General features: G+C 36.7%; 1 protein-coding gene across 6 annotated transcripts in view; it reads right to left on the reverse strand.

Annotated features, from left to right (window-relative positions):
* NAALADL2 (N-acetylated alpha-linked acidic dipeptidase like 2) overlaps positions 1–19,177 on the reverse strand; it is a 1,471,888-nt gene that overhangs the window by 40,357 nt on the left and 1,412,354 nt on the right. For all 6 annotated transcript variants that reach the window (XM_062211674.1, XM_062211686.1, XM_062211675.1 and 3 more), the window contains one exon: positions 12,991–13,189. In XM_062211674.1, the coding sequence (XP_062067658.1) occupies positions 12,991–13,189 (199 nt within the window). The remainder of the gene's footprint in view (positions 1–12,990; positions 13,190–19,177) is intronic.

The following is a 19,177-nucleotide window of genomic DNA, read 5'->3' on the forward strand; positions in this document are numbered from 1 at the left end:
TTGGTGGGTTGGATTTCAATCTCTTAAAATTCTTAAAATCAAATGTAGGTCTTGACTATGTAGCTAGAAAAACTGGTCATAGTGTAGATGAGAAATGTGTTTTTGTTAGTTCTGTCTGATGTCATCACTTGCCTAAATGCAAACTGGTTCCTACGTTTTACAAAAACAAAGTGTGCAGAGCTTATGTGTTTAAAAAGCGCTCTTAATGGATTGCTTGCTTTGTTTATTCCTGGTTCAAGGCAGAACCAGCTTGACATTTACATTGCTATGTTCCTGCCTTCAAGGATGATAATGAAAAATTGTCCTGGCTTGGATTAGCTTGAAATGGCCCTCTGAATCTCTACAAGGACATTCTGTCTATCTCTGAAAAAAACTTCCTTTACCAGGAACCTGCTGCCATTCCCTTCATAAGGATACAAAGCATATACACACGTGCAGGCAACATGCATGCAGATAGAGTCCTTCAAGCTACAAATGGGCTTCGCTTCCTTAAAACCCAACTATGGCCTTTGGAACTCAGAATACTTCCAAAGAGATATTCATAATATTATAAATATAGTTACCAAGATAGCTCCTTAACTAAGTCTACTTAACTAAGATGTAGCTGAATTACTGTATATTTAGACAGAACGATAAGAACAATACTACAGCATAATCAGTAGTTCTCTTTTAAAGATAATAGTTAGCCTTTAATCCATACCTAATGCGGTGTTTGAGAATGTTCACTTTCCCTTTGCGCTCCATTTCTACCTAGGAGCCAGCAATAGTTCATGTCTGCTTCCTTTTCAATATCCCACAAATCTAAACCACTGAAATAAATCTAACAGTGCATCTCTGGTTCTCCTCTCTGATGCCACATCAACTTTCCTATCCTGGGTAATATTCCTTTAAAATCCTACCTAACCACAGTTAGTAGAGTGTGTGTGTGTGTTTGTGTGTGTGTGTGTGAGAGAGAGAGAGAGAGAGAGAGAGAGAGAGAGAGAAAGGGAAAGAGAGAGAGAGAGAGAGAGAGAGTCCATTTATCAGAATGTGGAGAGTGGAAACACTAATTATATCTTGCTGTTTAACCGCTATTCCCTTAAATGTGTAGAATGACTAAATATAGGATTTATAAAGATATTCTACCCAAATATAAGGATGAGAGGGCATGTTAACATATATTGCTGTCATACGTTCAAGTTGTCTATTAATAGGAAACCTTTACCAAACATATTTTTGTTGACAGCAGCTTTCAAATTTTGTGGTTTTCTATTTGTACACTAATAGTTTAAAGTAAAAAGATATTTCTATGCTTGTGCTGTTTAATGTAGTGACTTAAAAATGAAGGGATGGAAATATTTAGTGCTTTCACATTTTTAAGACTACATAGGATGGTAAACAGGTGAGTGAAGAAAGGAAATAGCAGAGACACAACAGCAGCCTCAAGAACCTATGCCCTCAAACATTGCAGTAATTAGAGATGAGGCCAGGAACTTTGCTCCAAAAGTAAGGAAACACGCATATTCATAAGATATTTCATTTTAATCATGAAATGAGTGGTTCAAATTTCAAAACATATGGGAGAATCTGCTATAAAATATGACAGAACTTACAACAGCATTCCCTGAATATCTAAAGAAAGTGATTTTTAAGAAAGCTTTTCTATGAAAATAGTTTTTCATTCAGAAGAACCAGATATATTTTGGAGACTAATTCAACTTAAATATCCTATTTGCTTCCCCCCCCTCCTCAAAAATCAAATTTAATTCTATTCTCTCTTCCAAAAGAAAACAAACAGGTGCCAGTGGTGTTGTACAGTGGGTTAAGCCACTGTCTGCAGTGCTGGCATCCCATTTGGGTAGGAGCCAGTTCAAATCCTGGCTACTCCTCTTCCAATCCAGCTCCCTACTATTGAGCCTGAGAAAGCAGCAGAGGATTGCCCACATCCCATGTGGGAGACCCAGATGAAGCTCTGGGCTCTTGGCTTTGGCCTGGCCCAGCCCTGGCTGTTACAGCCATTTGGGGAATGAATCAGAGGATGGAAGTTCTCTCCCCCAACTTCAAGTAAATAAATAAATAAATAAATAAAATATTTAAAAAGAACATAGACAAACAAAATCTCCTTATTTTCTATGATATGTTGCAACCTCCTCAACTGGCAAGCAACTATTAAGTGTTTAGTAACAGAAGGGATTATATGTTGAAAACTAAAAATAGGAGAAACATCACACTGAAATCAGCCTGAAGAAAGAGAGCTGACGTCACTTAATTTGTAAATATTTTTATCTTGGGGAAGAGACACTAGCAATGAGAATGTTATCAGAATCTGAAGTAATAACAGTTGAATAGTATCAAATATCATTTTATTTTGTAATATTGTGTAGGATTCAATAGTTCAGAGATTATCTTCTCATATTTTATCCTCTTGTAATCCAATTTTATCCTAATATTAATAACTAATTGTGATTTCCTGAGAAATTGATGCTTAGAGACATTAATTAGCTTACTACAGGTCATCTGAAAAGTAAGACAGAAGTAAAAAAGTAAAAGTAAACAAGATTTCTCGCTTAAATCTTTTCCTGCTTTTATAAACCCCCAATTAACTGCTTTTCCTACAATATCATTTTTAGATTGTGTGAAAAATGAAAGCTGATCTCTGAACAAGAGAGATGCTGACAGTAAAACACAATACTAGAAGTATCAGTAGGTTATATGACAAAAGAACAAAAGAAATTTAATGAAAAACATAGTCTTAACAAACAGCATTGGACAATAGGACATCCACCTTAACCAAACAAAAGAAAAAAGGCTCTAGACACAGATATTATGCTTTTCACAAAAATTAACTCAAAATGGATTATAAACGTAAATATAAATACAAAACATAAAACTCTAAGAAGGCGACATAGGAAAAAAATTGAGGTGACTTTGGGTTTGATAATGACTTTTCAGTACAACACAAAAAGCACAGTACATGAAAGAAAAAAAAAAAGGTAAACTAGATTTTGTTAAAATTAGAAACTTCTACTCCACAAAAAATGCTGCTAAAAAATTCAAGGACAAGCCATAGGCTAGGACAAAATCTTTGTAAACACGTATTTGGTAGACGGTGGTTTCAAAAACATAGACTCTTAAAAACTTACCAGCAGGAAAACAAGCAACTCAATTTTTAAAATGGGCGAATGGTATAAACAGATATTATGGAAAACATACAGATGGAAAACAAGCATAAAAAAGATATTCTCTATAATATGAGTATGCCATCAAGAAATTACAAATACACACAAGAAGACATGTTGACATACACCTATTTAGAATATCTAAAGTCCAGGCAGGGCGCCGCGGCTCACTTGGCTAATCCTCTGCCTGCAGCGCCAGAACCCCGGGTTCTAGTCCCGGTTGGGGAGCTGGATTCTGTCCCAGTTGCTCCTCTTCCAGTCCAGCTCTCTGCTATGGCCCGGGAGTGCAGTGGAGGATGGCCCAAGTCCTTGGGCCCTGCACCCCATGGGAGACCAGGAGGAAGTACCTGGCTCCTGGCTTCAGATTGGTGCAGCACCAGCCCTAGCGGCCATTTGGGGGAGTGAACCAATGGAAAAAGAAGACCTTTCTCTCTGTCTCTCTCTCTCACTGTCTAACTCTGCCTGTCCAAAAAAAAAAATCTAAAGTCCAAATCACTGACAACCACAGATGTTGGTAAGGGTCTGGGGAAACAGACAGCCTCATATCCTGCTGATAAGAAGGCAAAAATGGTGCAGTCACTTTAGAAGACAGTTCAGCAGTTCCTCTCAAAGACACAGATTCACCACATGACCCAGCAGCTGTGCTGTTTACCATTCACACAGAAGAATTCAAAGGGATGTCTGCACATAAAATACAAACTGCTCAGCAAGGTGTATGGCTGCTTTATTCATAACTGTCACAACAGGAAAGCAACCAAGATATTCTTCAATTGGCGAGTGTATACACATATTGTGATACATCTATAAAATGGAATATTATTCAGTGACACAAAGAGCATGCATGTTGCTAGTAATATTAAGGCACAATGCTAAGTGAAAGAAGCCAATCTGACAAGTTTTTATTGTGTATGACTCCAATTACATGATCTGCTGTAAAGGCAGACAGTGTGCAGACAGCCCACAGCAAAAAGATGAGCAACTGCCAAGGCACAGGGAACAGGAAGAGATAGAGGAGTACATGGAGCGCAAGACTTTATACGCCAACAGAGCTATTTTGTCTGAGGCTATACTAATGAATACATTGTCTGCACATTTCTCAAAACCTATAGGATGTATAACAAGAAGACAAGGAGGAGCAGCAAGATGGCAGCTGAGTGAGGCACTCCAGTGATCATCTCCTCACTGAGACATCAATTTCATATTCCAATCTACCCTATAGCAGCTGGGGAAGCCAGGAGGGAGATCATGGGGCCTGTTTCCAATACGATGATGAGAAAAACATGCATTGAAGAAGGCAGAAAAGGAAGAGGTGTCTGAATCTTCCCTACCTTGACTAAAAGCACAGTGTAGAGAGAAATGCATCCTGCTGTGGAACTCAGAAGGAATTAAGTCCAGGCCATAGAACCAGAGCCTGTATCAGGACCACCATAGTGAAATCCAGCGCTGGGCACAGCCTCACAATTCTCATTTCCAAACCAGTACCTGTTGATTAAGCCTCTGGAACTGCATTAGCTAGGAAGCCAGGGGACTGGCTCCAGCACCCCTACCCCAACCTTAGGCAGCACAGCATGGAGGAAAATCCTGCTCCTGGGAAGAAGGACAGGAAAGGAAACATGGACACACGCACTACAGAGCAGACATGCAGCACAGCTTTATGAAGGTAGACACAAAGCCACAGCATCTTCTGTTTTATTTTGAGATCAACCATGAACCAAGAGAGAGCTTTGCTCAGGAGGAAATGGGTAAGCATTAGTCCCATGTCAGTCCCCACTAACGCCACAGATACCTGAGACATCGATTGCTGGTGAGCTTTGTTGCCCTCACAAGCCCTGAGCAGTTGTGGAGCAACTGTCTTGCTCTGGAGAAACAGCCCATTCCCCGCTGTGTTTCCCTCATCTAGGCTCTTGGTATATGAAGCCACTCTGAGACCCCAGCCACTAAAGATATTTTGAATCTGCTGCTCCCAACAGCTCCATGGACCTATTCCTTTGAGCCAGTGAGGAGGTCCCAGCTGTCCGCCAACTGCCCAGCAAAGAATTTGGCCCAGCAAAGAACTTGGTAATACACCCTGTGTAGTTCAACCTATAACATCCCCCATAAACACCCTCCTGCTGTCCTAGAAACTGCCAGTTGGTCTTCTCCATATGCTGCTGGCTCCAGGAAGCATCTAGAGAACTCCCCCCTGCGTGGCTTGGCCTACAGAGACCCACAGAAAATAACGACCATCTATACGCATGGCCCTGGATCTGAGCTAGCAGCCTTTCCTGAGTGGCTCAATTAACCATGGCCTCCAAGAAGCAACTGGGTGGTCCTGCAGTTGAGTGGGCCTATGGCAGTTGAGGTGACCAAAGGCAGTTGAGGTGACCAGCCATAGGAGCTTCCCCAATGGTGCCCTGAGAAGCAGCTCAGCAGACCTTCCTGGGCAGCGTTAGCTCCTGAAGGCCCCGATAAGCTGCCTGTGCAGCTTGTAGACACAGACAGGTACTCCATCTGGGCTCACTGTTGCAACTCAGTCACTGTGCAGCCCTCAGTCACTGACAGCCAGCCCATCCCACCAGCGACACTGCTACTGATGTGGCTGACAGAGATTGAGTTCCCAGCTCTTGGCTTCAACCTGGCCTGTCCCCAGCTGTTGTGGGCATTCAGAGTGAAAGAGCAAATAGGAGATCTTTGTCTACCTCCCATTCATTCTCATTTTCTTTCTCTCTCTCTCTCTTCCATTCAAATAAATGAAATTAATTATTTTTGGAAAAGCAAAGAAAATTATAAAAAAAGAAATATAAATATGCCAAGTCATTATTCATAAGGGACTCTCCATCTGATGTGGAGCAGAATTCTTACAACCAGGAAGGAATAGGGTGAAATATTCAAAGTTCCAAAAGAAAAAAACAAACAAACAAAATATGGCAAGCAAACAAATAAACAAATAAAAAACCCCTGCAAGCCAACGATGCAAAATTATCCTTTACAAATGAAGGCTGAAGGAAGTTCTCCATGACAAAGACTGAAGGAATTTATCACTGCAAGGCCAAATCAGAGGTACTCAAGGAAATTCTACATTAGAAGTAAAATGATGATAACTGCCATCAAAAGCATAAATCTCAACAGTAGGACAGATACACAAAAGGGAAAGAGAAGAAAAATCTTATGATTCATATTTTATTTTTGCTTTTTTCTGAATCTGATTTATTATAAATTTAGTGAAGAATTTTTGCATTTGCATTAATTAGGACTGCATTTGTATGTTTTTGTACTTTTTTTCCTTTATTTTGAAAGGCAGAGACAGAGACGGAGAGACAGAGAGATCTTCCAGCCAATGATACAATGATTTACACTCCAAAGTTCAGCAATAGAAAGGCTAGGTCAGCCCAAACTCAGTAGTTGCCAACTTCAGCCAAACACAGGTGTGCCAAAAACCCAAATATTTCAAGTATCCCTACTGCTCTCCACAGTTAACATTAACAGGAAGCTGGAATCAGAGCAGAGCTGGGACTTGAACGCAGGTACTCTGAAATGGGATGTGAGCATCCCAAAGGGCATCTTCTATTTTTGTTTTTGTACTCATTTGGTTTTGATATCAGGCCTACGTTGGTCTCTTGAAACAAGTTTGGAAGCATTTTATCCTTCTCTATTTTCTGAAATAGCATATTGTTGTGCTATTATTTATTTAAATGTTTGATAGAATTACCAGTGAAACTATTTAGGACTTTAGTTACCCTTAGGGGAATATTATTATGATAAATTTAATTTTTAAAATACATAAGGGACTATTACAACTTTTCCTTTCCATGTCTGTTATTGAATTGTGTTTTTGAAGAAATATGTGCATTTCAATAAATTTCAGTATGTACATTAGCAAAAAGTTCTTTAATATCCATAAAAATTAAAATTAGAGCTATCTTATGATCAGGTAATACCATTTCTGAAAATAAAATCAGTTTGGCAAATTGACATCTGTACCTCTATGTTATTATAGCAATATTACAAAATCAACCTGCTCCCATCAACAGGTGAATGGACAGAGAAAATTCACTATACGTACAAAAAGTAATAATATTCAGACATAAAAATGTTAAAATGCTATCATTTGCAGTAACAACATTGTTGCAAATAGAGGACACTGTTAGGTGAAATAGATCAGGCACAGGAAGACAAATACTGAATGATCTCACAAGTAAGTGGTATCTAAGTAAACTGGCCTCGTAGAGTTTGAGAGTAGAACAGTAGTTACCAAATGGTGTTGAGGTGGTAGGGGATGACGGGGAGAGGTTAGTCAGTGTGGTCAATGTTGCAGCTAGATAGGAGGAATGGTTCTGGTGTTCCAATGTACACTAGTTTGACTATTGTCAATAATATATTTTAAAATAAGATAGAAATGACAAATGCTTGAGCTGATAGATACACTAATTACCATAATTTGGTCATTTCATAATGTATATATGTATTGAAGCCTTGCACTGTACCCCATAAATATGTATGGGCCGTTATGTGTTAATCAAATATTTTAAACCTATAGGGAGGCATTTAGCCTAATGGTAAAGTGCTCACATCCCACACTGGAGTACCAGGGTTCAATTCCCTGCCTGGCTCCTGATTCCAACTAATGCAGACCCCAGAAGCCAGTAGAGATGGCTCAAGTATTGGGTTCCTGATACACACATGGAGACTTAGACAATGTTCCTGGCTACTGACTGTGGCTTCAACCCCAATCCTAGCCCAGACCCAGCTCTAGCCACTGTAGGCCTCTTGGCATTGAACCAGAGGATGGGAGCACCATCTTTCTGTCTCTGTGTATCTGTCTCTCCTTCTCAAATTTAAGTAAATAAGAAATTTTAAAAATTAAAAAACAAATAAATTTAAAACAAAGCCACAAAGGCTAAATTTTAATATAAACTGTAGACTTCAATTAATAATGCTACTTGAATACAATCTGTTAATAATAGAGATATTTTTTGTAGGGGGGTTGAAGTGTTATATGGGGATTCTCTGTACTATTTGTTACATTTTTCTCTAAATCTAAAACTGCTCTAAAAAAGAAGTGTATTTTTTTAAAGAAAAGTATGGTGGGAAATTCACAGGTTTGCCAGGTCAGGCTGGTTATTCTCCCTTTGCATAGCAGTAATTATGGGGAGTTGAGAAGAATTCTAACAAGAAAACACAGATGCCGGGAGTCTGCTATCCGGACAAGTCAGTCCCCAGGGATGGTACAGCAGTGCCTCTTGTAATCAAAGGGAAAGAAGGAGTGAGATAGAAGATTCTGAATTCTTTTGAAAATACTTAATACCTTCCCTATCCAGGAGCAACAAATCAAATTTTACACTGCTGGATTTTGACACTAGCAACATTATTGTGATGGTTTGTAATTTTTGAATATACTTTCACTTTTGGGTCCTTGTCATACATGTTGTTTAATCTACTCTACTACAGCCCAAGCCTCATATTTTCAGAACACTTTGCTGTTTTTTCATTTATGCTGTTGTGGTCTATCTATGTGCTCTTTCCCCTAATTCAGAATTGAATAATTTCCCCTGACAATAGAGGTTGTGAGGTTTAATAAAGGGACTGCCCACTGAATCAGTCTTACTGATGGAAGGAATTTTAGATATCAATGGATTTTCATGAGATGGAGATACTGGGAGCCTAACACAACTGGCTGAAGAACTGGGACAGTGAAGTGGTTCATTTGGCTGCTTAGACCTGCTACCTCTAGGAGAATCCCATAAATAACATATGAGATCCTCACAGCCACTCAATTCCTACATTAACCCACTGTTCTTTAATATCAACTCCCAAATTGGCCCTTTGTTCCTCATTTCTGACATGTACATGTCAAATCCTGTTTTCATATCTTATATATAAAGATTTATTTATTTGAAAGGCAGAAACACAAAAAAAGAGAGAGAGATCTTTCATTGGCTGGTTTACTCTGCAAACGGCTGCAAGGGACATGACCTCCATCTGAGTCTCCCAGTGTCCAAGCTGTGGCTTACCCCAATGCACCACAACGTCAGTCCCTACCCTGTGCCTTTCTTACCCTATAGTCTTCCTGAAGCTTTCTGCTCTCTTCCAACTCCAGCAAACTCTTCATGGAATACCAGTCAAATTTTCCTAATCATAACAATTTCTACATAGCTTTTGTTATATATGAAAAATATAGCCCAAAACTTTCAATAAAGCATTATTTAAGGAAGCCCACAGTTTGATTCCTATCTATCTATCCATCCATAACCATGAATACAATGGCCATTCATACTATTTTGCTTTTTTTTTTTTTTTTTTGACAGGCAGAGTGGATAGTGAGAGAGAGAGACAGAGAGGAAGGTCTTCCTTTTTGCCACTGGTTCACCCTCCAATGGCCACTGCGGCCGGCGGATTGTGCTGATCCGAAGCCAGGAGCCAGGTGTTTCTCCTAATCTCCCATGCGAGTGCAGGGCCCAAGGACTTGGGCCATCCTCCACTGCCTTCCCGGGCCATAGCAGAGAGCTGGCCTGGAAGAGGGGCAACCGGGATAGATTCCGGCGCCCCAACTGGGACTAGAACCCGGTGTGCCGGCGCCGCAAGGCGGAGGATTAGCCTGTTAAGCCACGGAGCCGACGCTTCTTGTTTTCTACTCCAAGCACATCATATTCAACCTCTTTTTTTGTATCTTTCCGTAGACTGTGCGCCTGGATGTGCCCCTGAACTTAATGGACAACTATCAGTCCCTCCAGTCCACAGGAATTTCTCCCTGCCCTATAAAGCCTGTCCTGAATGCTGAATAATACAAGAGAGATTGCAAAAGTTCACAGAACATGGGATTAAAAGACTGAACATCTTCCATACACTTTTTGAAGAAGCACTCATACTTTGTTTTCACTGAATTCACAAAAGCACTTCTTGCCTGCAGGATTCAGTGGACATTTGTGTAAGTGTTCTACATCTGTACATGATTTACAATTTACTTATTGTATCTCTTGATGTAGATTTAAGCTCCTTAAAGTTAAGAGTCTTTTTTACCTGGTTTTTATCAATATTGCCCAGAGTGATGATCACTGAGAATTTATTTTTGTGAATCATAGTCAGATAAGATGCAAAATTACAGATTTGGAATCTTTCAATACTACAGTGCCAACTTACAGAAAAATTCTTTAGCATTTTCCAAAAATAATATATTTTAATGTTGAATGACAGTTTCCTTGAATCAATGTCCTTTGGGGCATGATCCAAATACCAAATGTAATATTTCACTTTATACAGTAAACTTCTGTCAACAACCATCTAATATGCAAACCACTTTTGACGTCCTTCTTGTATATTTGATAAGAATTCCCATAACACCAGCAGAGTTGGAGAGTGAGATTTTTATGTGAATAACATCTCTAAAGGCTGTTTAGCATACAAAATTCAACACTATTCATTAAATATTCTACAATGTGATTAACAATTTTGTCTTTTTCCTGCATATTTAAAAATATTCAATTTTTATTTTCTAAACTTCATATCATTTTATCATATCTAAAGTTTTTACTTTGAACATCCTTTTGCTCATAAGGAATATGCTTACAAGGATTGACGGTAGAAATTATATTTTAATTTTGAAATTTTTCCATTAATAGTTTTTAGAAGAATGATTTATCAGCCAAGAAAACAGTATGAGGTATGATGACTTACCATATGTTTCAATAATTATCTAAAAATTCATGACAATCCTGGGATAAAGGTCAGTCATATACATCAAAATTAATCTGTTTAATCTAATACTGTTTGAGCTAAGGAAAAGAATGAAAGCTATAAATCCTTTCAATAATTTCAGTAAAAGTTCAATACAGTATAAAAATTATAGACCCTAAGCCTTTAGTCCTAAAATTTGTTATATGAGTTAAAGCATTACAATAATCAATATTTTGAGTGTTGCACAGCTGGAATACAAGTTATAGCACTGTAATCATATTACTAACAGAGAGGGAACAATCACTTGTTTAATCATTTTCCACCAGGGCAAATATTTACTTTTCTAGTCATAATCCATGGTAGAATAAATTGAGTCCATCAATATTGTTGAAGGCCTATAAAAAGTTTACAAGATGCATAACTCAAACCATAGAGGAGTCTTCCATATCAAGTGGAAGCAGCAAGAAAGATGAATGAGGAAAGTTTAGTATATCATCATATGCAAAACTATCATCTCAGTGTATAATTGCATTAAATTATAAAAATGCAAATGAATATTCTAAAACCATAATTGGCTTATGCTAATAAAGACTTTTTAATAATGCTAGATTTAATAATGTAGCTTGATTTCTTCCCTTTAGCAGTTATTACATCTACCATCATTCTAGTTTATGTAAATATGTTGTTCTTTCTTTTTTCTCATTTCTGCCTTGAAAGTATACTTCATGAGAGCAAGTTTTTTTTCAAGTTGAGGTAACCATTAAGTCTCCCATGCTTAAAAGAATACATGGAGTACACAAAATACCTTAAAATGAATATTTCCGTAAGTCTTATTATACAGAGTCACAGTGTTAGCAGAAATTATATAAAATGCAAATTTGAGATTAAAAATCATAAAGAATAATCACCAAATGTAAGAAGTGGAAAAAGTCTTTAATTATAAAAGAATCTCATTTCAACAACTCGTCTTACTGTGGTAGAAATCAAGACGCAGAAAATTAAGTGACTTGTCAGATAACAGATCTTTGGTACTGAAAGCCACTTTCGATTTCATGAAGTCCAAAATTCAGGCACTTACAGTGACACAGTCTGTATTTACTTACCTGCAGTGAAAGTACTTCCACTATCTTGCATGGACATCACATTAAGTTTTCAAAATCATTCTGTGAGAGATTTCTTTTGCCCCTGTAATTAAGAGTTCTGTCCTCTAGTCCTAGTTATAGCCTTTGGTGATATATGATATATCTAGATCAGCATTTATCATGAGAAAAGATAAGGAACAAAGAGGTGCTAGGGGAAGACTGCAGCCTATAACCCTTATTCATCAAGAGACACAGTTTAGACTAGTTCTGCGTTAAAATTAGAAATATAGACATACATTCACTGATGTATACATATGTAAAAGATAGACATACATACACATACATGAGCATAAAATTATAATATGCAGGCACACATTATCTATGCATATGTGACATGGAAAGGTAGTGTAGTTACTGTTTTTGTCTCACAGAGAATCACTTAAATGAGTATATTTAAACTATACCTTACTTTTTAAACTCTACCTTCTTTTTGTTATTTTCTACTATATTAGGATCTGCAAAAACAAAACTGTGTTGCATTTATCTTATTCTCTAATATTCCATATTTAAAATATTTGAAGAAAGCCCTACATTATGACTGTCCAACTAAATATCCCTAATACCTTGGTTGTTTTAAAGTCTGTTTAAATTACACTCTCCTCTGAATATTAAACTTATTTAATGTCATACAATATAGTTTCTAGAATTAAGCACGGTATTCTAGATGTGGTGTTACTGGGCCAAACACGACATAAGTCAGTCTCCAGATCCATTCAAGGAAAGATATTATTCTCAGCACAAACTATCATTCCATTTGCTTTTTTGCAGCCATTTCACATTTAATTCGCATTTAATTATCATAATTTTTGGTCATTTTCCAATGCTACTACTAAACCAAATTTTCTTTATTCTATATTTATGCAGTTGAATTTCTACTTTTTCAGGAAGGGTATGGTCTGGTCTTCAAGTTGTAAATATTTTAACTGCTTTGCGGTTTCTTTTTCAGTACTGCTATGTTCACAGAAGGTACATATTCTGAAAGTCAAACAAAAATATTCAATTGGGGGCAAAATGTATACATTTTGGAACATACAGCCTACCTGTAAAAACCTGGAGGCACCTTCTTAACCAGGAAGCTTTTCTCCATGTCTTGGAGAATGTCATTCAGCATTCGGACACGAATGGGGGCTCTCTCCTTGGGATCATTCGCAGGTCGCATCTCATCTGATTGGAAGAGTTCAGCACTCTCGCGCAGGCGTGATGCCATGGTTAGCAGTTGATGAGTGCTGGGTTGATCACCTGGTGAAGAGATATGAGCTCATCTCATAAGACACATTCTCCTAGGCCAAAATAAACATTGTTACAATCATGACTCTAAGTTATAAACACGGCAGACCACTGGGTACAGAACAGATTCCCTTCTTTCCGTTACTTGACCAAAAAAAGTGCATATGTTTTTGATTGTTGCCTGTCACAGCGAAGAACTAAATTTTGATAGCATATTTACTCTGCCAAAAGCATTCTGTCTAAACTTGCTTTTCTATTGTATTAAATTAAGTTTCTCACTGCCAATACGACAGTAAGTATGTAGATTTTTGAAAGGCTGCTGTTTATGGCACTGTGTTGAGCGCCTGATGCCATTGATATTCACCAAACTTTGAGCATCATGTCCATTTCATTGCAACTGGGAATTAATTAAGGTAAGGAAATCGTCATAGGCTATCAAAAATGAAAATAACACTTCAGTATTAGAAACCAACCTTCTGACTCAAAAATTCATTCTCGTCATGAAATTATCCTGTATTTCAGGGAAAAAAAAAGTAATAGAAGTGTTCTCTTCTGAGGACATAAAATATGTTACCATATGATGTTATGTGTCTATGGGGCTCCTTTTTCTTTACTAGAAATTTCAGGTAAGGTGAAGTTGAAATATACCTTTGACTTAAAAATACACTAAAAACCATCCTGTATGGTGTTTTATTGTTTTGTTTTTGAGATGATATATATTTGTTTTCATTGCTTTTCCATTTGTTTGTTATAACTTACTAGTTGTCATTCTGATATGAGTGGTGGCTACTGAGTCTCAGTAAAAATGAACTTAATACTTCTTTTAAAATAGGTATTAAATGATTAATACTTTGAGAGTGAATGTTTCCTTCTCAGATGATATGACTCGAAATTTTGCTTAATCATACAACTGAGAGTGGCATTCCCACATCATCTTTATCCAGATATTAGTCTTTAAGTGAGATTAGTCTTTAAGTGAGACAATTCTTGGTGACAATGCTAAGAGATTCAGTACAACTCTCTCCATTAGATCAGCACATCTCTACAGAGGATTACTTCAAGTCATAGGAATGCATGAAGACAGACCTGCAAACTCCAAGCTGGCAAACCCAAGAGCATGAAAGTGAGATAGCCAAATGGAGAAATGAAGAGAGGTCTTGAGAAGCTGGTGCTGTGGCTCAGAGCATTAAAGCTGTCGCCTGTAGCACCAGCATCCCAGATGGGTGCAGGTTTGAGACCCAGCTGCTCCACTTCTGATCCAGCTCCCTGCTAATGTGCCCAGGAAAGCAGCAGAGGATGGCCCAAGTCCTTGGGCCACTGCACTCATGTGGGAAACCCGAGGAAGTTCCTGGTTCCCAGCTTCAGCCTGGTCCGGCCTTGGCTGTTGTGGCCATTTGTGACCAGTGGATGGAAGACCGACTCTCTCTCTCTCTTTTTCTCTCTCTTTTTCTTTCTCTCTCTGTCTCTCACTGTAACTCTGCCTTTCAAGTAAATAATTAAATAAATCTTTTTTTTTAAAAAAAAGGCCTTAGGGTGTATTTACCAAGAGGAGAGTTAGATAAAAAGGAAAGATCACAAAAGGACCCTCTGCAAGTGAAGTGAGAGGTGGACCTCTCCCGAAACACCTGGTCTTTCTGAATACAAATTCCCTGACCTGCTGAATCTTTGAGTGCAAAGTCCAAGAATCTCTATTTCAACAACTTGTTAAGATTACCCTAGTCATGCTAAGGTTTAAGAGGTATAAAGGTAATATGCTAAATAAAGGAAAACCACACCAGAGTCATGGCATTGAGGATTATCTGTTGCCTGCAATGCCAGTATCCCCAGAGGGCCACAGTTCAGGTTCCAGCTGCTCCACTTCTGATCCCTGTTAATGTGCTTATGAAAGCAGTGGAATATGGCCCAAGTACTTGGGCCCCTGTCACCCGTGTGGGAGACAAGATGGAGTTCCAAGCTCCAGACTTTGGCCTGACCCAGCCTAGGCTTTTGTGACCATTTAGGGAGAAAACCAGTGAATGGAAGATCTCTCTCTCTCTTCTTCTTCTTCTTCTTCTTATTATTATTATTACTATTCTCTGTAACTCTGCCTTTCAAGTAAATAAGTAAGTCATAAAAATTTAAAAAAGGAAAATCAGGTTAGCTGTGTAACTGAGGCACAAATATGTCTGCCACAGAAATACCAATCTCTAATATAATAATCTTTGTTTTTTCTCACCTTCATTAAGTCTTGTACAATGCTGATACTCAATGATTATTTGCTATGTTTTAAAAAATATTTAGAAAAAATCCAGTACCAAAATAAAATTATATAAAGCAATGTCATTTTATATTGTTACAAAGAAATTCAAGGGTAGATTTACATGGAATGTCCTAACAGAACAGAATAAATGTTTGCTACCATTATATGTCAACAAGTTTAAAAATTATAATATAAATAGAAATAGTATTGAAGTTAATATGTAGTTCCCTCCTCATTAAATTAACAATTGTATAAAATCAATTTTAGATTTGGATATTTCATTTTTTCAAAGTATATTCCACATTCCTAATTATCTGTAATTTCACAATAAAATGGGGTTTCAAGCAGAGGTATTTCTGTTCATTTTGAGAATCTTGCCCCCAGATAACATATTCAATGCCATTTTATGAAGATATGATTTGTCTTAAAGTATGATGGTTCACCACAGGTAATGTATGGAGAACTTAGAGGAATATCTATGCACAAGAAAAGAGTAAGATGGATCAAGGCACATTTAAATTACACTGGAATTGAAAGACTGAACAACAGAAAAAACAAGTTTGACATCCTTGAAAGTCTTCAATTTAAGAAAGAAAAATCTGTTCTGATCTAACATACACTACACAATTGAAGACATTACTACCGAATCAAGTGAGACAAATTGTACCATTCTCCCTTATTTAGCTGTAAATGAATTTATCTTTCCTGGTAGTACAAGGGTAGAGAACTGACAGCTTTAGGAACTGACTAGCTCCAAAAGGACCCTCATAGTGGAAATCTGCCACCCACAACAAACCATAGGCATTATCTCTAGGGTATGGGGTTACAAATTGAAAAGCAGCTTTACTTTCAAGGCTCACATATTTGATACTTAAAAATTCCTAGTAGGCATTTATCTTTCAATTAGAGCTTGTTTGTTTCTTTACATATATCCAGGAAGAAATGCTACCTTCTCCACTTTATCTTTTGGGACTCCAAACCACTGATCCTTCATGCTAGGATCCCTAGAGCAAGGTCAGCTCTGTGAGGGAAGAGACTTCTATCTCTTTATTTACTGCCATTTCCTTGGTACCTAACAGTTTACCTACCACATAATTTAGTCAATGAACTATTAAATTATGTACTTCATCATAGCATCATAATATCTGAAATATTTTTTATCTACTGCTACTTCATTGCTTCCCTTCTTAATTGAAAATAAACCCAAAGATCAGCAAATAAGTTTTATCTATCTTTGTATCTCTAAATCCTAGCTAAATACCTCTTCTATGATAGTCACCTGTTGAAAATATTATTGAGGGAATGCTGACTTTTAAGGCAATGTCTTTTTTGAGATATAATATATTAAACATATGTATAAAACATTCAGGGACATGTTTGGTTCAAAAAGATCATCAGCAAATGCTATTTCCTTTACTTATTTGGCTTAAATTCAATTATGATCACACAAGAAAATTAAAAAATTTAAAAACAGAAGAGGTTTTCTTAAGGGTAATAAGTAAAGTAAATTGAATTAAAGTATGTGTTAAAAATTCCCATTAAAAACTAAGAATATTTAAACTTTACTGAAGGTAACATGGATATCTTTAGACATTCATGTTCATTGAGTAGAAAGTTAATTGAGGCTAACAGTTCAAGTTTTAGAAGTACTGAGTCCATTTTACCAAACAAAATTAACTGTAAACCAGTGATTTCTCTCAGAGAGTTTTAACACAATTATCTTTTAAGTTTTGTACCTGGAATTTAAAAACCAAGGACTTGGTATCAAAGACTGATAAGAGCCAGGTCCTTGTAATAACATACCAATGTGGTTTTGAATGAAACTTTTAAACCTATTGTCCATCTTATTATAAACACAAGTTATGGTTAGTACGGTATATAATCTAAACCCAATATAACCACCCTATTTTTTGAGATATGAAAAAATACAGTAACAGTTTACTGATGAGTTTTTTCTTTAAGATATTACTCCTTAACACCTCCTCAATCTGCCCCCTTCAACTGTACCATAGTTCTTCCCATATACATCTTAATAAATATTCTGAATTTTATGAATCTGGATTTTTCTTTCCATGGCATCTCAAGAACTGAAGAACAAAGAAAAAATGATATGAAGGGTAAAGGAATTATAGAGTCAAACTTTAAAAATGATTATTTTATCATTTTGTCCCTGATAAGAAGGCAATCATCAATAAAATTTTTAGCATAAGTAGTATATAATGATTTATCATAAATAAAGAAAATCAAGTTAATACAATACAAAATAACAGACTTCCTACAGAAATTATTTTGTATTATTCAAAAAAACATTTGAAATGTACTTCTAAATTTCAAACAGAAAATTTTAGAATTTTTTCCCCTTCAATTCAAAGTAAAATACATTTATTCAGTAAATATTTATTGACTCCTATTTTGTGTGTTATTCTGTAAGAACAAGGAAACAAGCAAAACATTTAAGATTACATCTGAACTTACGATTCTGGTTTACTTAGAAACGTATATAAGGCATCCGAATATCAATAAATATCACATGAAATAAATCCTCATGGGGATGACTACAGAGTTCACTGTGTACAAGAACGGGAAGAAGAGAAACTTGACATGTGGGTCATGTAAACTCCCTGGGAGAGGATCCCAAAATACCCTCCAACAAGAGTAGGCATGAGGTACTCAGTTCACATCCTATCCACAGAAGTTTTCTTAACACTGTGGGTAAGAAGATCAACTACAGTGTTAATTGTACCCATCAAAAACACATATATTCTGACATACCAAAACCCAGGATCTGCACAAACCACCTCTTATCCTGGGGTAGTTACAATTTGATGAGTTCCAGCTTGGCATAAACCCCCATGTATTAAGTCTGTCCTATAACTTGCTGGACAAATTCATGACTGTCCTATTCTGAGGAGTGATTTTGCTCTCTACTATTGTGGTCTTGTCAAAGTTTCATATTCTTAAAAGTTTTGAATTTTAGTTTGTTTCCATTTTCTTAATCTTTTGATTCAATTCTGTGGCTGTATTTTTAAAGACCCAATCAATTGCATTTTAAATTACAAGTGAAATGTACTGGTTATATGCTAAAACTTTTTTTGTTTACAAGAAACAAACATAGCTTTTTTCTTTAATAGTATTTCACAGGACCTATTCTTCTATGGATGAGCTAATCACAGTTTTAAAGGCACTAACAATTGCACAATCACAGCTTAGACTTCACTGATTTATAGTGACAAGGAAAAGTATGATTTATGTTCTGCATAATACAGTGGTTAAAAAGCAGAATAGAAGATTATTTTGGAGGAAAAATGTATGTTACTTAATGTCATCTTAAAAATACCTTGTGGCATCACTGAAGAGAAGAAAAGAAATTGGCAATATGACTTCAGCCAGGGGAGAAAACAGTCCTTTATCATTCTACATTTTCTATTCTTCATGCTGCCTTCTTTAGTATGACTCACAATGAATCACCTCAGCTGTTATTTAAAGATGTTAAACAAACAAAACTCAGGTACAGAAAGAAGTGTGAAGGCTGGTGTACTACTGATTCTCAAATATTCTAACATTGATTTTACAAGGCATAAACAAAATGATATTATTTAAAGATGAAATGTGCCAGAAGACAATGGATAATTATAGCTAAACTGAATACAATAGAAATACTTTTTGGAAGATGTCAAAGCACTATGTTTAGAAGGGTTTGGCTGACCAGTTTTTCAAAAAAATGGGTAACAAATTCCTGCATTTTACAGCTAGCCAATAAT

Source organism: Lepus europaeus, chromosome 2 (assembly GCF_033115175.1).
Source record: "Lepus europaeus isolate LE1 chromosome 2, mLepTim1.pri, whole genome shotgun sequence".
Classification (NCBI taxonomy): domain Eukaryota; kingdom Metazoa; phylum Chordata; class Mammalia; order Lagomorpha; family Leporidae; genus Lepus; species Lepus europaeus.